The 23,033-nt window shown below is 50.1% G+C and overlaps 6 protein-coding genes across 6 annotated transcripts; 4 read left to right on the top strand and 2 right to left on the bottom strand.

Annotated features, from left to right (window-relative positions):
* Positions 1–1,594: 1,594 nt before the first annotated feature.
* On the bottom strand, positions 1,595–8,487 carry Aud_004288 (bifunctional carbamoylphosphate synthetase/aspartate transcarbamylase; the record flags this gene model as incomplete). Its single annotated transcript, XM_043289228.1, has 3 exons — positions 1,595–1,651; positions 1,713–7,699; positions 7,761–8,487. 3 exons carry the CDS (start codon positions 8,485–8,487, stop codon positions 1,595–1,597), a joined length of 6,771 nt encoding a protein of 2,256 aa, XP_043145163.1.
* Positions 8,488–10,583: 2,096 nt separating this feature from the next.
* Positions 10,584–13,853, top strand: Aud_004289 (ion transporter; the record flags this gene model as incomplete). Its single annotated transcript, XM_043289229.1, has 2 exons — positions 10,584–10,731; positions 10,807–13,853. 2 exons carry the CDS (start codon positions 10,584–10,586, stop codon positions 13,851–13,853), a joined length of 3,195 nt encoding a protein of 1,064 aa, XP_043145164.1.
* A 1,474-nt stretch (positions 13,854–15,327) lies between these two features.
* Positions 15,328–17,652, top strand: Aud_004290 (uncharacterized protein; the record flags this gene model as incomplete). The annotated part of the gene is made up of 1 exon (XM_043289230.1): positions 15,328–17,652. One exon carries the CDS (start codon positions 15,328–15,330, stop codon positions 17,650–17,652), a length of 2,325 nt encoding a protein of 774 aa, XP_043145165.1.
* A 981-nt stretch (positions 17,653–18,633) lies between these two features.
* Positions 18,634–19,371, top strand: Aud_004291 (uncharacterized protein; the record flags this gene model as incomplete). The annotated part of the gene is made up of 2 exons (XM_043289231.1): positions 18,634–18,804; positions 18,856–19,371. The coding sequence occupies 2 exons, from the start codon at positions 18,634–18,636 to the stop codon at positions 19,369–19,371; spliced, it is 687 nt and encodes a 228-aa protein (XP_043145166.1).
* Positions 19,372–19,882: 511 nt separating this feature from the next.
* Positions 19,883–20,704, top strand: Aud_004292 (synaptobrevin family protein; the record flags this gene model as incomplete). The annotated part of the gene is made up of 2 exons (XM_043289232.1): positions 19,883–19,920; positions 19,981–20,704. 2 exons carry the CDS (start codon positions 19,883–19,885, stop codon positions 20,702–20,704), a joined length of 762 nt encoding a protein of 253 aa, XP_043145167.1.
* Positions 20,705–22,122: 1,418 nt separating this feature from the next.
* On the bottom strand, positions 22,123–22,833 carry Aud_004293 (60S ribosomal protein uL24; the record flags this gene model as incomplete). Its single annotated transcript, XM_043289233.1, has 3 exons — positions 22,123–22,392; positions 22,544–22,656; positions 22,815–22,833. The coding sequence occupies 3 exons, from the start codon at positions 22,831–22,833 to the stop codon at positions 22,123–22,125; spliced, it is 402 nt and encodes a 133-aa protein (XP_043145168.1).
* Between the last annotated feature and the right edge of the window lie 200 nt (positions 22,834–23,033).

The following is a 23,033-nucleotide window of genomic DNA, read 5'->3' on the forward strand; positions in this document are numbered from 1 at the left end:
AGTGTCAAGCAGGTCTACCTGGTCGGGGGTTGCTCGACAATGAGACAGTTGATGGAGTTTCCGCTAGAACGGTATCGCCCGAGACAGGCAAAAGATGGCTATTAAGAACGTTCTGAGAGTGCATTCAAGCGCTACACGGCATACAGAATTCAGCACACCATCCTTGTTGTAATTGCGCGATAGGGGGCCTCATGACGGACATGGACTGGGGAAAGACGATCCCGGATAGACAAAGAAAAGAAAAAAGCGTCTGTCGAATTACCGACAAATAATCCCGACCGAGACAGCCAATGTGAAATAGAGCATTTTTGTGCAGACATCTAATAGCCATTGTTGATGAGCAATCGGACCTCCGCGATGATGAGATTGCGGAGGTGGAGTGCATATTTGGAGGTCGACAGTTTAAAGCAACGACTATCATCGTCGAATTGGAGGAAACAGGGAAAGGATCAACCGTCTTGGTTGTGCCTTGAATTCGACCTGCCCTGCGTGCGCGCTCTCAACAGCAGCCGAGCCAGATTCTTCTGGCTTACTCCCTGTCACGCCATCCGCACGGGTAATGGAATCATTACCAGCCATTGTCTAAGAGCCCTGCAGCACTAGGGCCAGCGATATTCTGGAATATACATATAAGATATCCCTGTCTCTATCGTCGTGTACATAGCTACGAGTCAGTATGAGAGAACAAAAAAGGCGTACAGAGATTCATCACTGACTCGCATTCAGGGAGCGGTGGCCCAGAGAACAAGCCGTAAAGGGGTTGAGAATGAGATGCTCATGTTCCCAATGTCCAAATACCACATTTGGGATTCAAGACTGTTTCGAGGATTCAATCGCAGAAAAGAAAGTATACGTCATATTGTTCCCCATCCTTCGCCAACTCTGTGCCTATTCGAAGGGACAAATTTGGGATCCGGATTCTAGAATATCTATTGTTTATAGTGTAATTAGACAGGCACGGAAGATCAAAGGAGGATAATATGAAGTAGAAGTCAAGTCTCATTGAAATGATGCGGAATGATTGAAATGCATCGATGAAATGGGTATCTCTGATAGCCTTGCAGTGTCCTGTCCCACCCAGAAACCTTGACCGATAAACGCCCGTTTGAAAAATTCCCAACCTATCCGAGAGAAATCGAATCCAAAACCCAAAAACCCAACCCATGACCGTCCCAAATCCACGCCCGGGTAGAAAGGAAAAGATGAAAAGGAAATAAAAAGGAAAAATGAACAACGAAATGAAAGAAAATGAAAAGCAAAAGAGAGAAAACGAAAACAGACACCACATAAACCACACACACCACACATAAAACCCACAAAACACACAAAACACACAATACACCCCAAACATACAACACATACATAACACGTAACGGGATCATGTGGTTCATAAGAGAGATTCATCTAATCTATAAGGCGAGTATATCTAGTATTCCTCGCGGAAGCCTACGTGTATAAACACTGCATAACTTTTCTGAGACATGGACATGACGTGCTGAAAGAAAATCGGAAAACAAAAAAGAAGAGAGGATTAATGGAATGCTTGACCACACGAGTCATCAGCATCCCTTCCCTATATAGAACATGAGATGACCTATGGTGCCAGGATCAACGCAAGCAGAGCCATACGGCAGTAGAGGCCATATCTCATCTGTAGATATAAGTCAGCACAACTCGACACACTGAGAGACGAAAAAACAAAGGCAACTAACCTGTCTGAAGTACGCTGCCCGCTGGTCGAAATCAACCTCCTCGGCGATCTCTGCATTCCTAGGCAGGGGGTGCATCACGACCATGTGGCTCTTGGCGTGCTTCATGAGAGCGTTGTCAATGACGAAGCTGTTCTTAAGACGCTCGTACTGTTCGAGATCAGCGAACCGCTCCTTCTGTACACGAGTGCAGTACAGGACGTCGGAGCGCGCAACGATCTCTGGTGTCAGCTCGTCAGACTCGAGCACAAGCTGTCCTGATGCGACGACCGTCTGGCGAACTTCCTCGGGAAGAGAAAGATCCTTGGGCGCAACAAGCTGGACGCGCACGTCATAGAACTGGAGCAGCTTGATGAGAGAGTGGATGGTACGTCCGTATCTCAGGTCACCAGTGAAGGTGATCGTCAAGCCAGTGACAGTTCCCAGCTCTTCCCGGATGGTGAAGAGATCGAGGAATGCTTGAGTAGGGTGCTCGACGCTGCCATTTCCGCCGTTGATGACCGGCACTGGCGAGAATTTAGCCGCTGTCTCAGCGCTGCTGGGATCGGGGTGACGCAGAACAACGGCATCTCCGTAGCAACCCAGGGTGCGGACGGTATCCTGCAAGGTCTCACCCTTCTTGGTAGAAGAGTGCTCGGTCGAGATGGCAATAGTCCGTCCGCCGAGACGCTGCATGGCAGCGTCAAAGGATGCCGATGTGCGGGTCGAAGGTTCATAAAAGAGAGTGGTCAGAACACGACCCTTCAGTATGTCAAGGACACCCTGGCGCTGAACGCCGAGGCGCATCTCCTGAGCCACCGTGAAGAGCAGGTGCAGGTCAGCACGGGTGAACTGGTTGACAGAGAGAACATGTTTCTGTCTGAAGGGTGACCGCGACAGCAAATCGCGCAGGGGGGAGGAAGTCTGTACAGGAGTGTACAGAGGAGGACCGAGCTCATTGGCGGCCGACTCAGCGGGCCTTGGCTTGAAAAGGCGACCTGGAGTTCCAGAAATCGACAGTCTCCTATCAAGAGAACTCTCCGGGCGAGCCTGGACCATGGGAGACATAGCCTTGACAGATGGAGACGCAGGAACAATACGATGGCCAGACATATCTGTTCCCTTGGGAGCATCCCGAGTCACTTCACCATCGAGGCAAGAGGTCTTGCCCTGGAAGGTAACCCGTTGAACAGCACCCCGCAAGCTCCTGCCATTGAAGGGAGACCAGTACGGGCTCTGGAAGAGGTATGGGCGGTCAACTTCGATCTCGACAGAACTGTCGGCTTGGTCGTGAAGCTCGAAGATCTTCTTGGGGTTTTCGTAAAGACGAGACACAATATCCTCAACGGTAAGGCGACCCTCTGACACAGCGGTGAAGAGCAATGGCAACGACTCAGCAATACCAGAAACCGGAGAGGCCTGCTTACCAGCGAGCTGGAAGGGGATACTGCCGATGGAGAAAACATCAATAGTGCTGATGTGCTCCCACAGGGCCTTCTGGTCCTCAGCAGACGGCAAGCAGTTGCAGTCGGGGAATTCTTCTCTAGAGAGGAAAAGACAGAAGATCGAGACGTCGCAAGTGACCTTCAGACCCTTCTCCTTGCTGAGAGCGATGAGGTTGATATCTTCCTTCGAGGTGACGCTCATGACGTGGACGTTGCGGTTGTGAAGGCTTGCCAGCAACAAGATTGACGCGAGATCAGTAGACTTGGCGTCGGTGATCATGGGCTTGTTCGAGGGCCACACAGAGAAGTGGTTTGTCACAGCAGTGACCTTGCTGATATTTCCAGACAGATGATTGAAAGGAATGAACAGAGAGCCGACCTCTCCGGTGACTTGGCCGACCTGCTCGGAGTTGGTAGAAGTCGCCACAATGGAGAAGTTGAAGTCACAGTAGGAAGCCTTCTGAGCATTCTGTTGAGCAACTCTGAGGGCGCGAGCATCCGTGACAGAAGCCTCGACACCCACGGGCATGACGCGAATCATGCTGAAACCAGCAGCAATCGAAGCCTTGGTGACAAGCTCAAAGTCATTGGAACCGGGAGTGACCAGACCAGGAACAAAGGCGGTTGTGTTGATCAAGCCAGGCAAGATGATGGTGCGATGGCTGGTCTGATAATCAATGGTCTGCACGTTCAGGGCGTAGTGGCGAGCGATGGCTTCGATCAAGATCTTGGCGTTCTTCACGTTGGTGACCAGAGGGGTTTGGTAGTCGACGGCCATACGACGAGTCCGGTAACCCTTACTCATGTAGTTCGCAGGACGTCTGAAGCGGTTGTTGGATGGTAAGTTGATGTAAAGGTCAATGAGGTTGTTCGCCAAGTGCTGAGTAAGGGAATACTCGGACTTAAGTTCGTCTTCCTGGCCAGGAAGAACCTCCAGATACTTGACAGGCACTCCATTCTCCTTCAGGAAGTCGGCAGTACCAGAGGTAGCAAAGAGATTGAATCCCAACTGGTGCAACTTCTTGATAGACGGCAGCATCTCCATCTTCTCCTTGTAAGAACCAATTGAGAACAAGATGTTCTTCTTGGGAAGACGGAAACCAGTGGAGATCAGAGCCTTGAGGTAAGCTTCGTACTTGTCGCGACCGAAGGAAGCAACTTCACCAGTAGAAGCCATCTCAACGCCCAGAACGGGGTCGGCACCGGAGAGACGAGAGAAAGAGAACTGAGGGACCTTGACACCAACGTAATTCTTAGGGATGGTCACTGGAGGGTACTCAGCGAAAGGCTTGCCAATCATCGCCTTGGTAGCCATCTCAATCAGGTCGACGCCCATGACCTTCGACACGAAGGGGAATGAACGAGAAGCTCTGACATTGCACTCAATGACCTTGATATCGTTGTCTTTAGCAATAAATTGAATGTTGAAGGGACCAGTGACATTCAGAGCGTTTCCGATCTTAGCGGTAGCCTCTTCGATACGCCGAACGGTCTCAGGGTCAAGATCCTGAGGTGGCAAGATCAGGGTCGCATCTCCAGAGTGGACACCAGCGTTCTCAACATGCTCAGAGATGAAATGTCCGACCATGACACCGTTACGAGCGACGGCATCCATCTCAATCTCCTTGGCGTTCTCGATGTACTTGGTGATAACGACGGGGTGTTCGCGTGAAACATCGGCCGCCTGGTTGAGATAGGTAGCAAGATCGTGCTCGGAATAGACGGTGTTCATGGCAGCTCCCGAAAGCACGTAGGAGGGCCGGACAAGCACTGGGTAGCCGACCTTGTCGCAGAATCCCTTGGCCTCTTCGATGCTGGTGAGTTCCTTCCAGGCAGGCTGATCAACACCGATACGGTCAAGCATGCGAGAAAATTTGTAACGGTTCTCGGCGCTGTCAATCATCTCAGGAGAGGTACCCAAAATTTTAACATTGAGACGGTGGAGGGGAAGAGCGATGTTGTTCGGGGTTTGACCGCCCATCGAAATGACCACGCCACTAGAGGACTCCAGCTGGTAAATGTCCAGAACGGTTTCAAGGTTGATGTTTTCGAAGTACAACCGGTCAGCCTCATCGTAATCGGTACTGACAGTTTCAGGGTTGTAGTTAACCATGACAGTCTTGTGGCCCTGCTGACGGAGGGTTCGAATGGTACGCACAGAACACCAGTCGAACTCAACAGAGGAACCGATTCTGTAGACACCAGAGCCCAAGACCATGATACCATTATCGTCGAAAGCAACATCATGGGCAGACGCATTGTATGTGAGGTACAAGTAGTTGGTCACTGAGGGAAATTCAGCAGCGACGGTGTCAATCTGCTTGACAATGGGGACAATGCCAGCTTCAACACGTAGCCGCCGGACGGAGAGCTCGTTCGAACTCAGGAACTTGGCGAGTTGGCGATCGGAGAAACCGAGCTGCTTGGCCTCGCGCAGAAGAGGTCGAGGAACAGTAGCTGCATTGTAGGTGTTCATGAGCTTGCCAAAGTCACTCAAGCGCTTGAGTCTGCTGAGGAACCACTTATCAATCCTAGTAAGCTTCCAGATGTCATCGACGCTGTAGCCAGCAGCCATGGCATTGGCAATAGCGAATAGACGTTGATCTGAAGGCGTCTGGAGTTCTTGATCGATAGACATCAGTGCGTTGTTTTCATTGAACCCCGGGTTGTGGAAGTCAACGGAGCGAATGGCTTTCTGAATCGCTTCCTCAAAGGTACGCCCAATGGCCATAACTTCACCAACACTCTTCATCGAAGAGCCAAGTTGGGTCGACACACGGGTGAATTTCTTGAGATCCCAACGGGGAATCTTCACCACACAGTAGTCCAGGGATGGCTCGAAGCAGGCACAGGTGACCTTAGTGACAGAGTTCTTGATCTCGTTGAGCGGAATGCCCAGACCAAGCTTAGCGGCGATGAAGGCAAGAGGGTAACCGGTGGCCTTGGAAGCAAGGGCAGAAGATCTGGACAGACGAGCATTGACCTCGATGATGCAGTACTCCTTTGAGAAGGGGTTCAAGGCATATTGAATGTTGCACTCTCCGACAACACCAAGATGGCGAATGACATTGACGGCGGTAGTACGCAACATGTTGTAATCCTCATCAGACAGAGTCTGCGAAGGTGCAACGACAATAGAGTCACCGGTGTGAATACCGAGTGGATCAAAGTTCTCCATGTTGCAGACAGTGATGCAGTTGTCCTGGCAATCACGAACTACCTCGTACTCAATTTCCTTCCAGCCCTTCATACTCTTTTCGATCAGAACCTGGGGACTGACGGCGAAAGCCTTCGCACACAGCTCCTTCAACTGATCCATGTCATCGGCGAAACCACTGCCAAGGCCACCTAGCGCATAGGCAGCACGGACGATGACGGGGAATCCGATATCCTCAACGACACTGAGAGCCTCCTCCAAGTTGGAGGCAGACGCAGACTTGGCGCACTTCTCGTTGATGGACTCCATGCTTCGCGCAAAGAACTCACGGTCCTCGGTTGTGATGATGGTGTCAATGGGCGTACCAAGGACCTTGACACCGAGAGATTCAAACTCATCCTTAAGCTGGATACCAACTTGGAGGGCGGTCTGGCCACCAAATGTGACATAGATGGCATCAGGTCGCTCGTGCTTGATAACCTTGCGCACAAAATCCGCGTTGACGGGGAGGAAGTAAACCTTATCCGCAAGACCCTTGGAAGTCTGGATAGTGGCAATATTGGGATTGATGAGGATAGTGTAGATTCCTTCTTCCTTCAAGGCCTTGATAGCCTGGCTACCAGAGTAGTCGAATTCTCCAGCTTGACCAATGCTGAGGCCACCACTTCCGAGGATCAGAACCTTCTTGACAGAGACACGTGGCGATGTCTTGATGTTCTCGGCCTTTGTTCCACCAGGGAAAGAGACAGGCTTCTGAAGAGCATCAGAAGAGGCAAGAGTGTTCTTGATAGTGTTGATGAACACATCGAAGAGATACTCAGTGTCCCGGGGACCGGGTGTGCTTTCGGGATGGAATTGCACACTGAAGAAAGGGCGGCTCACATGCCGGATACCTTCGTTGCTCCCATCGTTTGCGTTGACGAAAAGCTCCTCCCAGCCCTCGGGAAGAGTTGAGGAATCGACAGCGTAACCGTGGTTCTGGGAGGTGATGTGGCACTTGCCCGACAGCATGCTGGTACAGGGGATGTTGTGACCGCGGTTACCGAACTTCATCTTAAGCGTCTGGGCGCCAACGGAACGAGCAATCAACTGGTGACCCAAGCAAATACCAAAGATAGGAGTTCTGCCCTCCTCCAGGGTCTTGGATAGATTGTTCACGGTTTGAGAGAGCATCGCTGGGTCACCGGGACCGTTCGACACGAACAGACCGTCGTAGTCCTTGCCGGCAAGCTTGGGGAAATCGTAGTCCCACGGTACAACGAGAACCTCAACACCACGAGCAAGCAAGCAGCGTAGCTGGTTGAACTTCATACCAACGTCCAAGCAAAGGACGCGAACTGGGCGGCCAGATGGGTGTTTGAGGGCGACATTCTCGGGAGGTGTGAAAAGGCGAGGCTCACGGATCGAAACTGAGGATTATGTCAGATATCGAACCTTTTAAAAGCGCATTTTCGATTGTCAAAAACCTACCTTCGCTCACGAGGTTCTTCTTGTTGGGGTCTACCCATTCGATCTGTTCGAAGGATGACCTCCAGCTGTCTTTGTCGCCAGAAGTCACCTCCACGACGCCATCGGCGACTTCAGACTTTGAAAGCATCATGCGGCCGAGCATGCTACCCTTCTCACGGATGCGCTTGGTCAGAGCACGGGTGTCCACTCCGTGCATGGCGGGGACGCCCTGCTCCTTGAGCCATTGTCCGAGGGACGACTCGGCGAGGAAGTGAGAGTAATCCTCCCCGGCGTATGTTGCAACAACGAGAGCTGCAACGTGGATCTCTGTAGACTCGAAGTATTTGGGCAATGTCTTCAGAAGCTCGTCCATGGTCTGACGGGAGGGCACACCGTAGTTGCCCACCAGAGGGAAGGTGATGACCAGGATCTGGCCGCGGTAGGAGGGATCAGTGATCGACTCTGGGTATCCCACCATACCGGTCTGGAAAACCAACTCTCCTGCCACACTCTTCTCAGCACCAAAGCTGTAGCCCTGGTAGACTGTGCCATCCTCGAGTTCGAGGGCGAACATCTTGCCGCTGCTGCCTCTTACTCGGGCAGAAGCAGGCGGAATCACAGCTCCATTACCTGACTCCATTGATGGGAGTGGATGCAGTTCCTTGTTGATCTGATTGTAGGACACGGCCCCTCCAGACAAAGGGCTGGAGGGGAGAGCGACCTCGTCGTTACCGGTGGACTGGGGCATTGCGGTATCTGATGGGGGAGGAAAAGGTCCTCTCGGGGACAAACTGGCAGGTTTCTCACTCTACCGTAGCATCAGCAGCCTCCAAGACTCTTCTTGCTGGTAAGAATAGAGGAGGAGTGTTTCTCTACTGCTTCAGCACAGGAAGAGGAATATAGAAGAAGAGGAGAAAGAATTCTCGTGCGAACGGCAGAATAAAATTTTGTGTATGGGGTGCTCACGAAGCTCTCTCATTGGACTAACTGTCTTGACCGATCCGGGGATCGGGGCCATTCTGCTGGTCTTTACCGCCCGCAGACTTTTTTTTTCCTCTTTCTTCCATGGCCCCACGGAATGGTGCTTTGAGACTCGATCTCACAGTACAGTACACCAAGATATCTACATAGGCAAGAATAAATTATAAGTTTTGTATCGCTTCAACAACCAGTTGATCATTTATGCAGTGTCTAGGTAGTATTGAGAGCAAAAAACAAGCGAAGCCCGGTAGGCTACCCTTTTTTTTTTTTCCCCTTTAATTTTCCATGCCACCCTTGGCAGACGTAAACTATGCTGGCCTTTCCAATCTATCCCACGCCACTCACTACCCAGATTCGGTTAGCTGCCTCTTCGAGAACTTGGACTAGAGCAAGAAAAGGTTGCAGGCGGTGAGCTTTTTCCCAACACCTTGTCTCTCATGCCTGCTCCGTGCATCAGTTGAGGACAGACGCAAATAGATAGCTTCGATATTGATTACAAGCCAAATGATTGCATAGACAGTACAAGAACTCATTCCAAAACTTTACCTTACAATCGGAAGACCGTCAAAGGGTGTCCTATCTGGTGAGTTCTCTCACCAGAGTCGCGGCTCTTTAAATACGAAGTACCGAAAACAGGGATTTCACCTCCAAGCCAGTAATAAACCAGGAGTGGGGGGGCGCTTCCTCTCCTAGCCCCATACCAGCGGCCTGGATACTGTTTTTCGTCTTTGGTTTCGTCATAGGAAACTTGAGTTTTCAGCGAATGCAATATGTACCAACCGAGAGACATCGAGCTTTGAGCAAGGTACTGGAGTACGCTGGAAAACCCTATTGTTTACACATTTCCTCAAAAAATACCTCTCTAAATCAGAGCAAGCATTAATCCGCATTATCATGTCATTATTCAGAACTGTAGATGCTCGCGCCTTTGTTTTCTTACACCGTTTCTCTGAGTTGCACGAGTTCATGACATGAGTGACCATGCTCCATCTCACCCCTCACTTGAAATTGGAACTTGGGGGGCACAGGAGCAATCTTTCAGTATGAAGGTCCCGGTAAACCCAGCCAGAGTTCCGGGCCAGCCCAGAATCAAAGCTCTACTAGCCTACCTTAAGACTCAACCTCCCATAGTCCCCTACAAACTAGCTGCATTGTTTTAAGCAATTTCAGTAGTCAATCCTTGCTCAGTAGACCTTCTCTACCTAGTTGTAGTACTCTTAGGACTTACGGACCTTCTTGAGTCCATGCTGTAGGGAGAGAAGATGGCTATGACGCTATGAGCATAGTCATGACTGGGAAATGATAGGTTTGCCGCTCTAGATCTGTAACGAGGACAGTATACCTAACACTATCTCTTCATGCATGGGTAGATCTTCCCCCCACACTGCAGCAGGCGCATGTGCACTGCGTGAATTATCTAAAGCCAGCCAGCCCTCGCGAGCCTCGACATTCGTGTTTTTTTGCTTTGCAGCCTTCAGTTGCTTTAATTAAGGCTTTTGAGCCCTCAAAACAAGCTCTTCTTTCTAATCACGCGGACCGCTTCCTGTCCTAATCATCTAATGTTTATTATTTACGGCCTTTGTTTCGTCTTTCCCCACACGACTCCCCTCTCCATAGCTTGACAAGAAAAACGCGCCGCCCACGTTACGCTGCGTTCGCCAACCGGGATGCCTTGGACTGTTATCGCTCAATTGGTCAACCCTTGAAATATTGGAATCCAGTCTAGAAATGATGCTCGCCTCTCTCCTCCGCCCGAAGAAACGAAGAGTTTACGCGGAACGTTCCCCATTTTCATCCCCTTACACGACTCGAGAAGGTCCTTGGCTTTTTCGTCAGGATCAGGGTCAACATGCAAGTCCTGAGATGAGATACAACGAGACTCATGGCGCACTGCTTGATGACGAGGACTGTCAACATGCAGATGATCTTTGTGAGGATGCAGATCAGGAGGAAGAAGATCGTCCTGTTGAGTCGACTCCTCTTCTTCCCATATTCTCTGCTTCGCATCTAGGTATGGTCATCTCTTCCTGGGATTTTTCAGGTTTCATATAATACAAGGACTAAATATGGTTCCGCTTTTGAACAGATGCTCTTCCGGTCTATGATATTACTCATGCGATTCGACTGTTGATCGAGTCGCGATGCGAAACCACGCTGACATGGGACCAATTGCGTTCTCCCCAGATCTCACAGTTTCTGGTGAAGCCGATCCAGCAGAAGATTATATCATTACACTTCTCACGTGGAACATTATACGCTCTGATGGCAAACTGCTTGCAGTTCAATAAGGAGATTCACTTGAACCCTGGAAACAGTGGTGCGTCCCAGACAAGAGCCATGGTGAGCGAACTTCTTGCGATCAAGCTCCTGCGGGAATACTCGACCAGGGAGTTGATTGATGCGCTTTCTTACGAATTTTATCCCCTGCAAGGCCAGACGTCACCTGTGGCTCAAGGCTTCCAAGAAACATCGGGCAAGTATCCTGGAACCGGCAACAAACCACTGGCAGGCGTTGCCCGTATTTCCTGCCTCGAGGTTGCTATTCGCGCTCAGGCGAAACGGTTCTTAGCTCATCCTGTAGTGGTACAGCAGCTGGAAGCAATTTGGGCTGGCACAATAGTCTTCCATTCAGCTGCCGATAATCTTCATCGTACTCCAACGGCAGCACAACGGGATGGAGGCCCCGCATACGGCACTGCTCTCGCAGCATCCCACAGTTCAGCGCAGCTGGTCTCCAGGCCACGACGGTCAGTGACGCTTTACGATCCAAGAGACGCCTCTCTCTTCAAGCTCTCCCGACTTAGGGTGCCTCGATACCGGCAATTTTTATCCACACTGTCATTTGCTGTTCTCCTAGGCTTGTTTCTCGCAGTTCTGGTGCAACGGCGAGTGGATATCTCCTCTCTGGAGCTTATCTTCTGGTTTTGGAGCGCAGGGTTCATGCTTGACGAAATCGTTGGTTTCAACGAACAGGGCTTTAGTCTATATCTGATGAGCTTCTGGAACCTGTTTGACCTCGGGATTCTATTCCTCCTCTTTTGCTATTATTGCATGCGGCTATACGGTGCTCTGATGCCCAGCCCATACAATCACGCAATCGCCGATAGAGCATATGACATCCTCGCCGCCAATGCGGTTCTCCTCTTTCCCCGACTCTTTTCGGTCCTGGATCACTACCGATATTTTTCGCAATTGCTTATTGCGTTCCGCATAATGGCTTCGGATTTGGTTGCAGTATTTCTTCTGGTCGCCATTACGTGCAGTGGGTTTTTTGTCGCCTTCACTCTATCCTTTGGCAACATTGAAGAGCATACCCCTGCGTCTGTTGCTTATGCCCTCTTCCAGATGTTGATGGGATTCACTCCCGCTGCGTGGACGCTCTGGGATGATTACAACATCCTGGGCAAGATCATTCTGACACTCTTCCTATTCATCTGTCATTTTGTGGTGGTGACTATCCTTATTACCGTTCTGACCAATTCTTTCATGGCAATTGTTCAGAATGCCAATCAAGAGCATCAATTCTTGTTTGCTGTCAATACTATTTCGATGGTCAAGTCAGATGCGCTTTTCTCCTACGTGGCACCGACTAATATCATTGCGTGGTTGGTCACGCCGCTCCGTTATTTCATGCCTTTCAGACAGTTCATCCGACTCAATCGTACTATCATCAAAATCACACATTTTCCGGTCCTCTTCACCATTTGCCTTTACGAGAAGGCAATCCTCAGTCCCAGAGTAAGCGAGCCCATTGATCTCATTGATCCTTCGATCCATCCCGACGCCTTGTCTCGCAGCCGCCCCCGTCATGGCCGCTTCAAATCATTTAATCCTCAGGCTCCTCGGCTTGTACGAGAGCCATCAGTGGCAACATATCAGAAAGACCGCGCTCTTGAGGAAGTTTTCCGGAATCCTTTGGAGGAGACAAATCGGCGTCCGCCGAGGCTGATGCAACAGAGAAAGAGCAATAATATTGTTAGCAATTGGATGCAAGCTATGGGGTCTGGGCCTGTACATCCTCCCGATGAGCAGGACTCGGATGAAGTGGATCGATTGGAGAGACCACCCAGGAGGTCTGGATTTCCCTTTCGAGGAAGGACCACTGGAAGTCTCCGCGAATTCACCGATTCCAACCGTTCTGCCACGTCAGATCCTGAAGGGCACGTCGGTCATATTGTCTCCTCGCCTGCCACGCCGCGTCGTGAGCGAATCAATATGTCTCCGGCCAGGATACGGCAGCTTTCTCGGCACACGGACATCGAAGGCGACGATGAGTTAACCAGCGATGATACAGAAGTACGCCGTTCAAATTCTTCAAGTTCTCAGAGAAACAGCGGTGTGAGTCCAGGTAAAGCAACACCGAAATTCTACAGCTCCCGGCCCTCCACAGCGAGAGTCAAATCACGCAAAAACAGTCCTTCTCGGCGGCCCAAGTTCCACACCCGGAATTACTCCGCTGCGACAATGCTTTACAACCCCGTTCCCTCGGTCAGCAACGACGAAGGAACCGACGTTTCTCCTCTTCCCATCAGACCCAAAGCGGAGACGCCTTCGCCAGGAGATGATGCGGCCACCGCAACTTCTGTAGACCAATGGGTGCAAAGAAGACATAGTTTGGATATTGGAGTTTCTCAAAACGTGACTTTGCCCAGGTCAAATCCCATGTCTGTACCTGACTTGGGCGGCTTCTTACCAACCGAGTCGCAATACCGGGGTCGCCGTCATGCATCCCATCTATATGGGCTGGGCTCTGACCTGGGCGACAATAGGGCGATTGCAAATGGATTCTTGGCTGCTTTGCCTGCAAGCTTCACGACGCAAATGGTATATGCCGCGGGTGGCATCCCCCGACCTGACAGCTCTAGTAGCAATCAAGACATGCTGAGCAAGCTTGTCCTGGCTCGCATGAACAATATTGAAGAGGGATTCCGCGAGATGTTGAAAGAAGTTAAAGATCTCCGGCGGGGCGAGTCCAGTCGAAGCCAGAGTCGACCTGACGAACTGAGAAGCGCCCACAGAGACAAGAAGAAACGTATGGAGAGCAGGGATTCCAAGAAAAAGGCTCAAGGGTCCCGCAAAAGCAAGAATAGCAGCGAGGGGATGCAGTCCGATGGACCATCAACGGACTCATGACCACGAGACTATGACATGATGATACTACGCGCTCATGATTTCCTTTCTACCACAGGCTTGTAAGCGAGCAGTAATGACGTAAATCTCCTTTTTTGGCTTGTTGTGTCTATCACCGAGTGGCTGTCTCATATCATTTACATCAGTCTGCAATTGATACCCTATATAGTGAGCCAGAATCATGAAATGACCTGTCGTTCTTACTTCACCAGAGTTCCATAAGGCCTGATCCACCCAAACTATCAGTACCATGTTCCTGGAGGTCACTTGTGAGCCCCATAGAAGCAAGCATCCAGTATCGACCCTATTTCTTCCTTATAATTTCCTCAGGCACGAACCCCCTCCTGTTCCCCTCAGGGAACTTATCACCGTGACCACCTTGCACAGCCGCTCGCTCCTCGTCGGTAACCAGATATCTCCCATGCTTGGGCGCAAGCGCACGGAACATCAGCCACGCCCCAGTTATAACGCCGAACATGCTCGCCAAGGCGAAATTTCGAGATCTGTCAAAGCGAGACGGGATTCAAGTCAGATAGCCGTCTGGTATACAGTTAGATCTTGCATGAGGTGACCTACTGGACTGCTCCTTTGTGGCCATGCGTCAAGGGCCCTTTTTTTGCCATTTCTTGTTCCTTTGATGCCGAGGTGGACGGTTTGTGTGGTGGTATTTGGGTTGGTCTAGTCGTGAGGTTTCTTGATCGAATGATCTGAGGGCTGTAGTCCTCGATCAGGAACTATATGTCCAGAAACATCTGTTGTAGTCGTCTGTGGCTAATGACCTGCCAATGATACTATATCTTTGCAATAACTTGACGTCACGTTGAAACTTGAACCAGGAACCAGGGACGCTCGGATATGTACCATGGATAGACCATTGATTTATTTTGTATGTTTGTGTTTCTAGCTTACTACTGCCCGTATATTCTTTGGGGCGGAATGTTTTCCTGTGGTAGAGAAAGTGTCGGTAGGCGTGATCTCAATGCTTCACAATAATCTTCTTTAACATGGAAAAGCGACGTAGCAAGATTCTTATTTGATCCATGAACACCATTTAGTGATATGGCCAAACAGCACAGTACAGGTTTAAACTTCATTTGTGGCTGTCTGTGTCATATCTTTCTTCTCATCATAGCCCAAGTGTGCGCGATAAAAGCCAGACGGAAGCCTACAGGGAAGCAAATGAGTTTTCCCATCGGGTTGCAGCAGGGGTCACACGTAGGCAGCCTTATTACACATGACAGGAATGAGGCTGACTCGACATATGTTCTTAATAATATGTTTTTCTTCTTCCTTTTGAAATCTCCTAGTGATCTTCTTTGGAGATTCTGGGCATCTAATGATTTTTTAAGCATTGTTTCTCGTCCATGACTCAGAGGTTCCATCTTCTCCTCCCATCTACCCTTGGTATACAGCGACGATTTACAAACTGAGGTGGCTTGACGCTAGCACCGGAGGATAACGTCTCCACTGTATGGATATGGACTCCTCTACTACTGAACGAGCTGAGGAGGGCTTCTCTACTTTTAAGGAATGGCAGTGGCCACGATTTCCTTCGGGATCCACCTACATCCCCATCCGGCCAACACCCCCAAGGACCGAGATCAGAAACGCTCCAGAGCCCTGCCCGCCGCTGCTCCTTCTAGACAACGCAGACACTCTCGTATTCATCGATTCACCGCCACGCTCGTCGACCAACTCCATTTTACCTGCCTCAAGGGGATATGTCCCGCACCGTATACACAGCCGAAAGCTCTTGCAAACTAATTCTCCGTTCTTCAAGAAGCTCTTCAATCCGAGGACGCAAGCTCGGATTGTCAAGCGCCGTGGACTCACTGACGGGCTTACAAACGGGCTCAAGTATGCTATAGATCTGACTCCTCCGACAGAGGGAGAAGATGCGGTCATCACCATCACGGAGCTTTCTTGCCCACTTGGTATCAGGACATGGTCCCGCTGTCAGAAACGATGGTGCCTCCCTATCTCGTGCGTCGGGGGGCAGGAAGAAGTTGAGGCGTTGGATACAAATACACACAAAGGCTTCGGCGGACTGCTGTCCCAGGAAGGTTATGTGGGAACGCCCGAGGCAGAACGCGAGAAGCTTGTACTACCGCTGGAGTACTCTCCTTCTCGTCATTATGCAGGCATTGAGCAGATCTTGCAGGCTCTGGAGGACTTCCATCCTCAACTTGACACCCCTTGCAAGCTTTGGACGTTTTTCGCCCTGGCGAAGTTGTATGATATCGCCACGGCACCGAAGATATGCGACCTCATTCTTTCCTGGTTTTATGAGTCCACCAACGTCCGATTCCTTGAGATCCACCCGGAGATCAGCTATCGGATAGCTTGTGGAATTCAGTGCGCCTCCCTCTGTCGGGACACCTTCTCTATCCTTGTAGGGGAAGAGGCCCTACTTCTGCTGGCTAACGGGGACGAAGCGGCTCACTTGGGGAGGCCTCGGGTGACATGGCATGGACGCCTCCGTGAGTCGCTAGATGACACCGAGCTCCAGCGTATCGAGTACGCAAGTAAGAGCTTCCTGGATCATGTTACAAATCGTTTCGTTCACTTGATGGGGGCTAGCATGGCATGGCTCCATGATTTATCCGAGTTTCAGAAAGTTCACCATTGCCAACCAAAGTCCTCACAAGAAGAGAAAGCCAAGTCCCAGCTTCTCGCTGCTCTGAAAGATTTTGTGAGAAGCACCTTACTGTCTCCACTAACAGGCCGTGTTTTTGAGAGGGGGGACCGAAAAGCATCCCTCAGCTCACACGACCATGAGGGCTATCCACCTCCGAATTTCGCAAACGCTTACAAAGAGATGTCACCAACAGAGCGCATAATTAGTAGGACATTTTGGCACAGTCTATCCATAGAGAGTTTTAGTGGCCAGTGCCCATTTCGCTCCGCAAAGCCTTTCGTTATTGCCTTTCTTGCCAAGAGCATTCCACAGTTCGCAGAGCAAGAAGACTGGCGGAGCAGTGGTATATCACGGAAAGAGTTGATAGCCAGAGTCGTAGACTTTAATTCTTTCTACAGAAGGTTTGTGCGCAGAGTCTTCAATTGGGATGCGAGCCGGCCCCAAATGATGGCAAATGCCCCCAGATTCGAGTCTTCTGTATACAGCGCACCCCAACTTCAGAACCTCCCGGGTATTGATTTGGTCCTACCGCTTGAGGCGATTGAATTTGACTTGGAGAGCTTCTTTGCTCAGGCTCAGCGCTACGTAAATGACTACGCAAAGCAGATGATCACCCCCCGGTCTTCGACTATGTTCTACGAATTGACTGATACTCTGACATGTCTCACGGAGAATGAGTTCAAATATCTTCCGTTGTGGGCTGGTGGCAATGATGACGGATCCGGAGGCGTCTTTACTGATGATAACGTGCCATTACTTGAGACGGGAGGCTTCTCGACCCCGGGACCAGCAATCCATACAGGCAGTACGGCCTCCTCTGTGATGTCGCATTCCACCATCGCGCCCACAGAGTTTGAGAGTACAGTTCAGGGTGCCTCCCACAAGGCTACGGAAAGTCATGAGAGTGATATAATGTCGATTGATACCGATATTGGTCATCAGGACAGTGAAAGGAACAGCGACCATGTATCATTTTCATGGCAGAGTGCTGATGACGATACATCGATCGATCTGAGCTCGGCCGATGACGAGGAGTTCGACTTCGATTCTGCGAGTGACTCTACCGGCACCGTTGTTATGGGCTCTCCGAGTCATAGTGACCTTTTGAGTGACTTTGAGGAGGTGCATGTGGACGACAACAATGCCTCTAGTTCACGTCCCTGAATGCTGATAATCTGCTTTGGCGACTTGGAACCCATGATTTGGGATGGACGATTTGGGGTGAAAGAATGTTGCACCAATAACGCATTATGATTGATGAATAATGATATTGAGCCCTTCGATTGTTACAATCATACAGCATGTCCTCCGAACATATTAGAAACCTTCAGCTAGTATACCATGATATGAACTAATTCTCGGGTGTCTCTAGTGAGGAGACCGCTTGATCCTCGATGTATTCTGTCTCAGATCAAGAAAAGGGTCTCCCTTCGAGCTTAGCCAAATTCCATTGGGTTGTCTATAGGAACAAAGGTATTGTCGTCAGTTGTATAGGTGACAATGCTCTTTGAAACACCTTTGTCCACATGGCCTTTCTAGTCGTATCTTTGTTGACACTAGCATGCTGAGTAGTACCTGGTTTGTCTCAGCTAGTAAGTCTAAGAAGGAATGAGGTACCCTATGTGCAAACGAGGGTGAATGTTCAATATAAGACACTAACAAGGTGCTTGTTTGCTTTCTTTAAGTCTTGCTAGCTAGAGATTTACTGTCAAGTCAATGAAACCATGCCATTGTCCTTTATTTTTGACAATAGTTTTCGAAATGCGGCTTAGTGCTTTGTATGCACTTGCTTCTTCATAGGAGTTGCAGCGCAAAAGAAAGATAAGTGATGCACAGAAAAAAACACAAGTCGAGTTGATATCATTATGGGTTCAGAAGTCTGGGGCACCAGACTTGTGAATTCCTTTCTTCAGAAATCTTGCATTGCAAGACAACAGTCTTTGTGCACTGGTAAGACAGGTCAGCTTGATGAAAGCACCAACTTCGCCAAATTCAGTATAAAAGCTAGCTCACCTCCTCTGTCAATCCTTGCCATCCAAACCCCTCCAACTCACTTGCTGCTCTCAGCTCATCTCTATACGCTTCGCCTCGTCTCTGCCAACCTTTTCCCATTAAAGGGTCGAACAATTCCTGAACAACTGCACCATGCCCCCACAACACCATGCAACTCGCACTCCTACGAGGAACCCACCCAGCAATGACCTCAGGAGGCAGGCTCTGACCCGCAACTCTGGCGCATCTTCCAGGAAGACTTCCAACCTACCACGCAGGGATCCAAGGGTCCCAGCGAGCGAGGTCCATCCCGCCCTGAGAACTGTAAGTAATTTCCATCATCTGCTTAGCCTTTTCTTTGCTAACATACTTTAGTATCGCCAAGCCCCCAGCGTCAAGCCCACCATTGATGTCCTAGACGGTGAGAACAGACTTTGGGATCTTACTGAGATCTGGTACCAGATCCTCAAACTCCATTGTGCCCCGGAAGACGGCTTCATCATCAAAGCTATTCCCGAGGCAGCTAGTCCCGAGACACCAGAGACTTACGGACTGCATTCGATGATCGTCACCGGACCTGGTGCAGAAGGATTCGGCACCTTCTTCGCCATCACTTGCGCGACTGCAGTGTATCAGGACAAGACATCGGTCCGCTTGCGAGCTGCTAGTGAACTCAGAAGGCTGCTCGCTGAGATATATCACACGCGGGTAACGAATGGACAGTACTCTCAGCTCCGCGGAGCTGTCGCGGTTGGTCAATCCGTTCAGTTCTTCAACTGGGGCGAAGATGGAGTTCTAAGGGTGTTTCCCTGGGCGACACACCCGTTCGATATCAAAGGCGACCATTACGCTGTCCAAGGTTGTCTTGACATTGTCGTCCAGAATCATTGATTCATTTGTCTGACTCTTGTTTTTTAACAGTGCCGCACATTCTTACGCCGGGATCGCGACTACCAACTCAATCCCGTACCAACATGGGAGAAGAAGGGTCGCTCTAAACTCGATCATCGCTGTTCAGGTACGTCTTGACTCTCTATTTGGTTTGGTGGCTGATTCTTTCTTTACTGAATATGTAGCGGATGTTTGGGGGTATTATTTGCTTAAAATTAGTCGAATGTGCATTTGGTCTTCCCAATCAATACTCACCACGTGCTGCGTAAATGATCAGCTACTCTTCTTTCGTAGGCCTTTGTAGATGTCTCAGCACGTGACATAATCTGGGGTTCTTGGCGGCGACGTCACGGAATTCCACCGCCGTCTTGCAACGGAATCTCTCCTGAATTTCAGAGTTGAAGGAATAGGGAACCAGAAAAATATCAGTTCGGTATTGAAGCCTACATCTTATTCATCCCTGGAGCGACCGACTTGATTATCGTTCGTCCAGCAAAGGTCTCTCATCATTATGGCCTCCTCATCACAACCTTCGAGCTTCTTGCTCTAGTATGTTCTACCCATATTTCGTGACGTCCCCAACGCTCTAGACTAACAGATCTTCAACAGCTCTTGTATAGCACACCGCACAACTATTCTTGCAGAGCACTCGTCACCCGGGACATCCTCTACTGCAGCCTCTTCGCTAGCATCCATTATCCTCCCTAAGATCACGCATGACAAGGCCCAGAAGCTCACTTACACACATGAGCGTCTCTTCGTCCATTACATCGCAGATTCACCCACAGGCTCTTCAGATGATGCTGGTCGCCAAGAACCGAACTCCTATGCACCTCTCAGCTACATCGTGGTGGCGACCGCCGAACAAGGCCGTCGCATTCCATTTGCCTTTCTCCTCGAGATGAAACGCAAGTTCCTATCGACCTACCCCCCTTCAAGCACTGATTTCTCTTCTCTCCCCGCATACGGCTGTGCCGCTTTTAACTCGGAGCTTCGTTCTCTCCTCCAAACATACAACACCGCCCCGCCGTCGGACTCGCTTGCTTCAGCCCGACGGGAGATCGACAGCGTCCGTGACATTATGACAGAGAACATTGAGCGGGTACTTGAGCGTGGTGAACGGATTGATTTGTTGGTCGATAAGACCGATCGGCTCGGGGGCAGCGCGCACGACTTCCGAGTGCGTAGTCGCGGTCTGCGGCGGCGGATGTGGTGGAAGAATATCAAGCTGATGGTGCTTTTGGCTGTTGTGGTGGTCTTCCTCGTCTATATTTTCGTCGGTATGGGATGTGGCTTGCCGGCTTGGGGGAAGTGTGTTGGGCACAGTAAGTAGGGCTGTTGTCGTTCTTCAAGTCATGACTCCGCCATCACTGAACGATGGGAGTGATGTCCTCTTTCCTGTGCACATACCCTTTCCGACTGTAAAACATACGTCAGTAGCTCTGTGGATTGCCAGCTTACGATAGCATTTACGATTGTGACCGTTTTGTCCGTCTTGTCTGTGATATCGCTTGCCTTGTATTTACTCTATGTGATTCTACAGCTTTATGCTGCTATTTTAGCCTACGCACTTGAGGTAACAGCATGAATTCGATGAATGTACCAGCGCTATCATTTGCTTCGGAAATATACCTTGTTGTCTCGCATATTTTTATGATCGTTGATTCGTTGGTCATCCGGTTAGCGATCCTGATGGAAGCGAAATATATATTGCTGGTTCTGGGTACTACTCAATGCTAACAAAAAGGCCTGTTTCTCCAACATAAGTGAGAATTCGGTTTACTATAATAATATGGTACCAGTTATTGAATCACTGTCTGGTCAGAAATTCCACATTACTTTATTTAGCTTATGAACGCATGGTCATTTGGTATATCTCCTGCAGGCGCACGTGCTTTGTTCACAACGAGCGGTATCAAGATTCAATGAGTGTAGCGGCAATCTAATCAAATCGGAAAAATTTGATTTTCAATGAGATTGGTTCATTTTCTAAGGAACAATGTCTAGCTTCTACGGAAGTATGTCCCTCGCTATCAAACTCGCAGCTTCCTAGCTAACGCTCAGTGCGAGTCTGCAAGCGAGCGGAAATAACCTCTGGTTGATACCAGTTTGGTTGTTTTCCGCTGCTCAATCTGCGCCAGCCGTATACCTCTTCAACCATGGGAAGCCGCCCGGAAGGACGGGGTTGATGAGGAGATAATCTGGCGCTATCCCAAAATATGGGGGGAAGGGGGAGCGGGTAGCTACGAGGTGTTCCTGTAATTGAACGCATCTGTGGTCAAAACTCAATGTCACGGATTGCTGCAACGGGCATGCTGACTGATTCCGTGCGCTGCGCTGCCTCAGGGCTGGGATTTGAGTTTGGTGGTTGGCGTTGTGGGCGATTTGTTCTGGGGGAAACCTGAGACTCAGAATTAAACCGATGCCGCCAGATCAGATCAATGAGTGAAGAATTCAAAAAAAGAAGCGGATCTGAGATTTCGGTTGTATTCTCGAGAGGAGTTACCTAGAATGCACTGCAGGTGTCGGGTGAGAGGAAGGATCAGGAACGCAAACTGATGTCGCTCAGAGCCAAACCCAAAAGATGAGATGAAGAAGAAATTTTGCACTTTTTTTCTTTCCATTCATAGCGTGCACCTGTCTTGGAAGACGGAAGCCTGGTCATAGCAGGTTTATTTTCTCATTTTGAGTATCTCATGTACTCCCACGCCATCGCCCCTATTGCAACAAGAAACACAGAAAACAAGTCCCTTAAGCACGAGCCTTAGCAGCCTCACGGCCCTTTCCGATGCGCTCCAGAATCTGTTCGCGGTCCTTGTCCAGCTTAAGCTTGGTGATAACGACCTTCGAGGGGTGGATGGGGATAGGGACGCTCTGGCCGTTGGACTTCTCACGGGCGACACGCTCGACGTGAACGCACCACTTGAGACGGTAGACGGTGGTGATCTTTCCCTCGCGTCCCTTGTTGGAGCCGCGCACAACGGTGACCTCGTCGTCCTTGCGGATGGGGATGGCGCGAACCTATAGGGTATCTGTCAGAAACGAACATCCTTCACAGTTCTTTGCAGTGATCCCTGGCTATCCTCCTGTGAAAGTCCCTCCGAGCAAAGAGTGTAGAATCTGACAACGGGAGGTGATCGGTTTAGGAGAGGTGGCATAACGGGAGGCGTACGTTGTACTTCTCACGGAGTTCCTTGCTCAGAGGAGCGCTCATGATAACACGGCGCTCGCTGGAGGGAGCGCTGAAGTGCGCCTTGCGCGACTTCCGGCGGGAAGAGGCGATTCCTATCATTGAGAAGTCGAGAGTCAGTATCCTCCCAATACAATTCCTGAGTGTAATCGGTTTGAGAATGTGTCTTCCGAGAAAGTAGAATATCAAAAGGCATATTCGAGGAACAGGAAGTTGCCATGAGGGTTTATTGAACAAATTAAGTCGAACATACCGTTGTTCATGACGGTCATCTTGATAGGCCTCTTTTTCTGATATGACCGGGCGTGGTGAACGTTGTCGTCGTTAGTCGTCGTCGAAACAGGACTCTTTTTGCTGTATTCTCAAAGTGTTAGCCGAAAATGTGTGGGAGCCCGAATGTGCGTCACATGACATCCCGCTTAGGCTAGGGTTGGCGGCTTTCCGCTGATTGGCTGACGTTGGCCCTCTCTCC

The sequence above is a fragment of the Aspergillus udagawae genome (assembly GCF_001078395.1).
Source record: "Aspergillus udagawae IFM 46973 DNA, scaffold_3, whole genome shotgun sequence".
NCBI lineage: Eukaryota > Fungi > Ascomycota > Eurotiomycetes > Eurotiales > Aspergillaceae > Aspergillus > Aspergillus udagawae.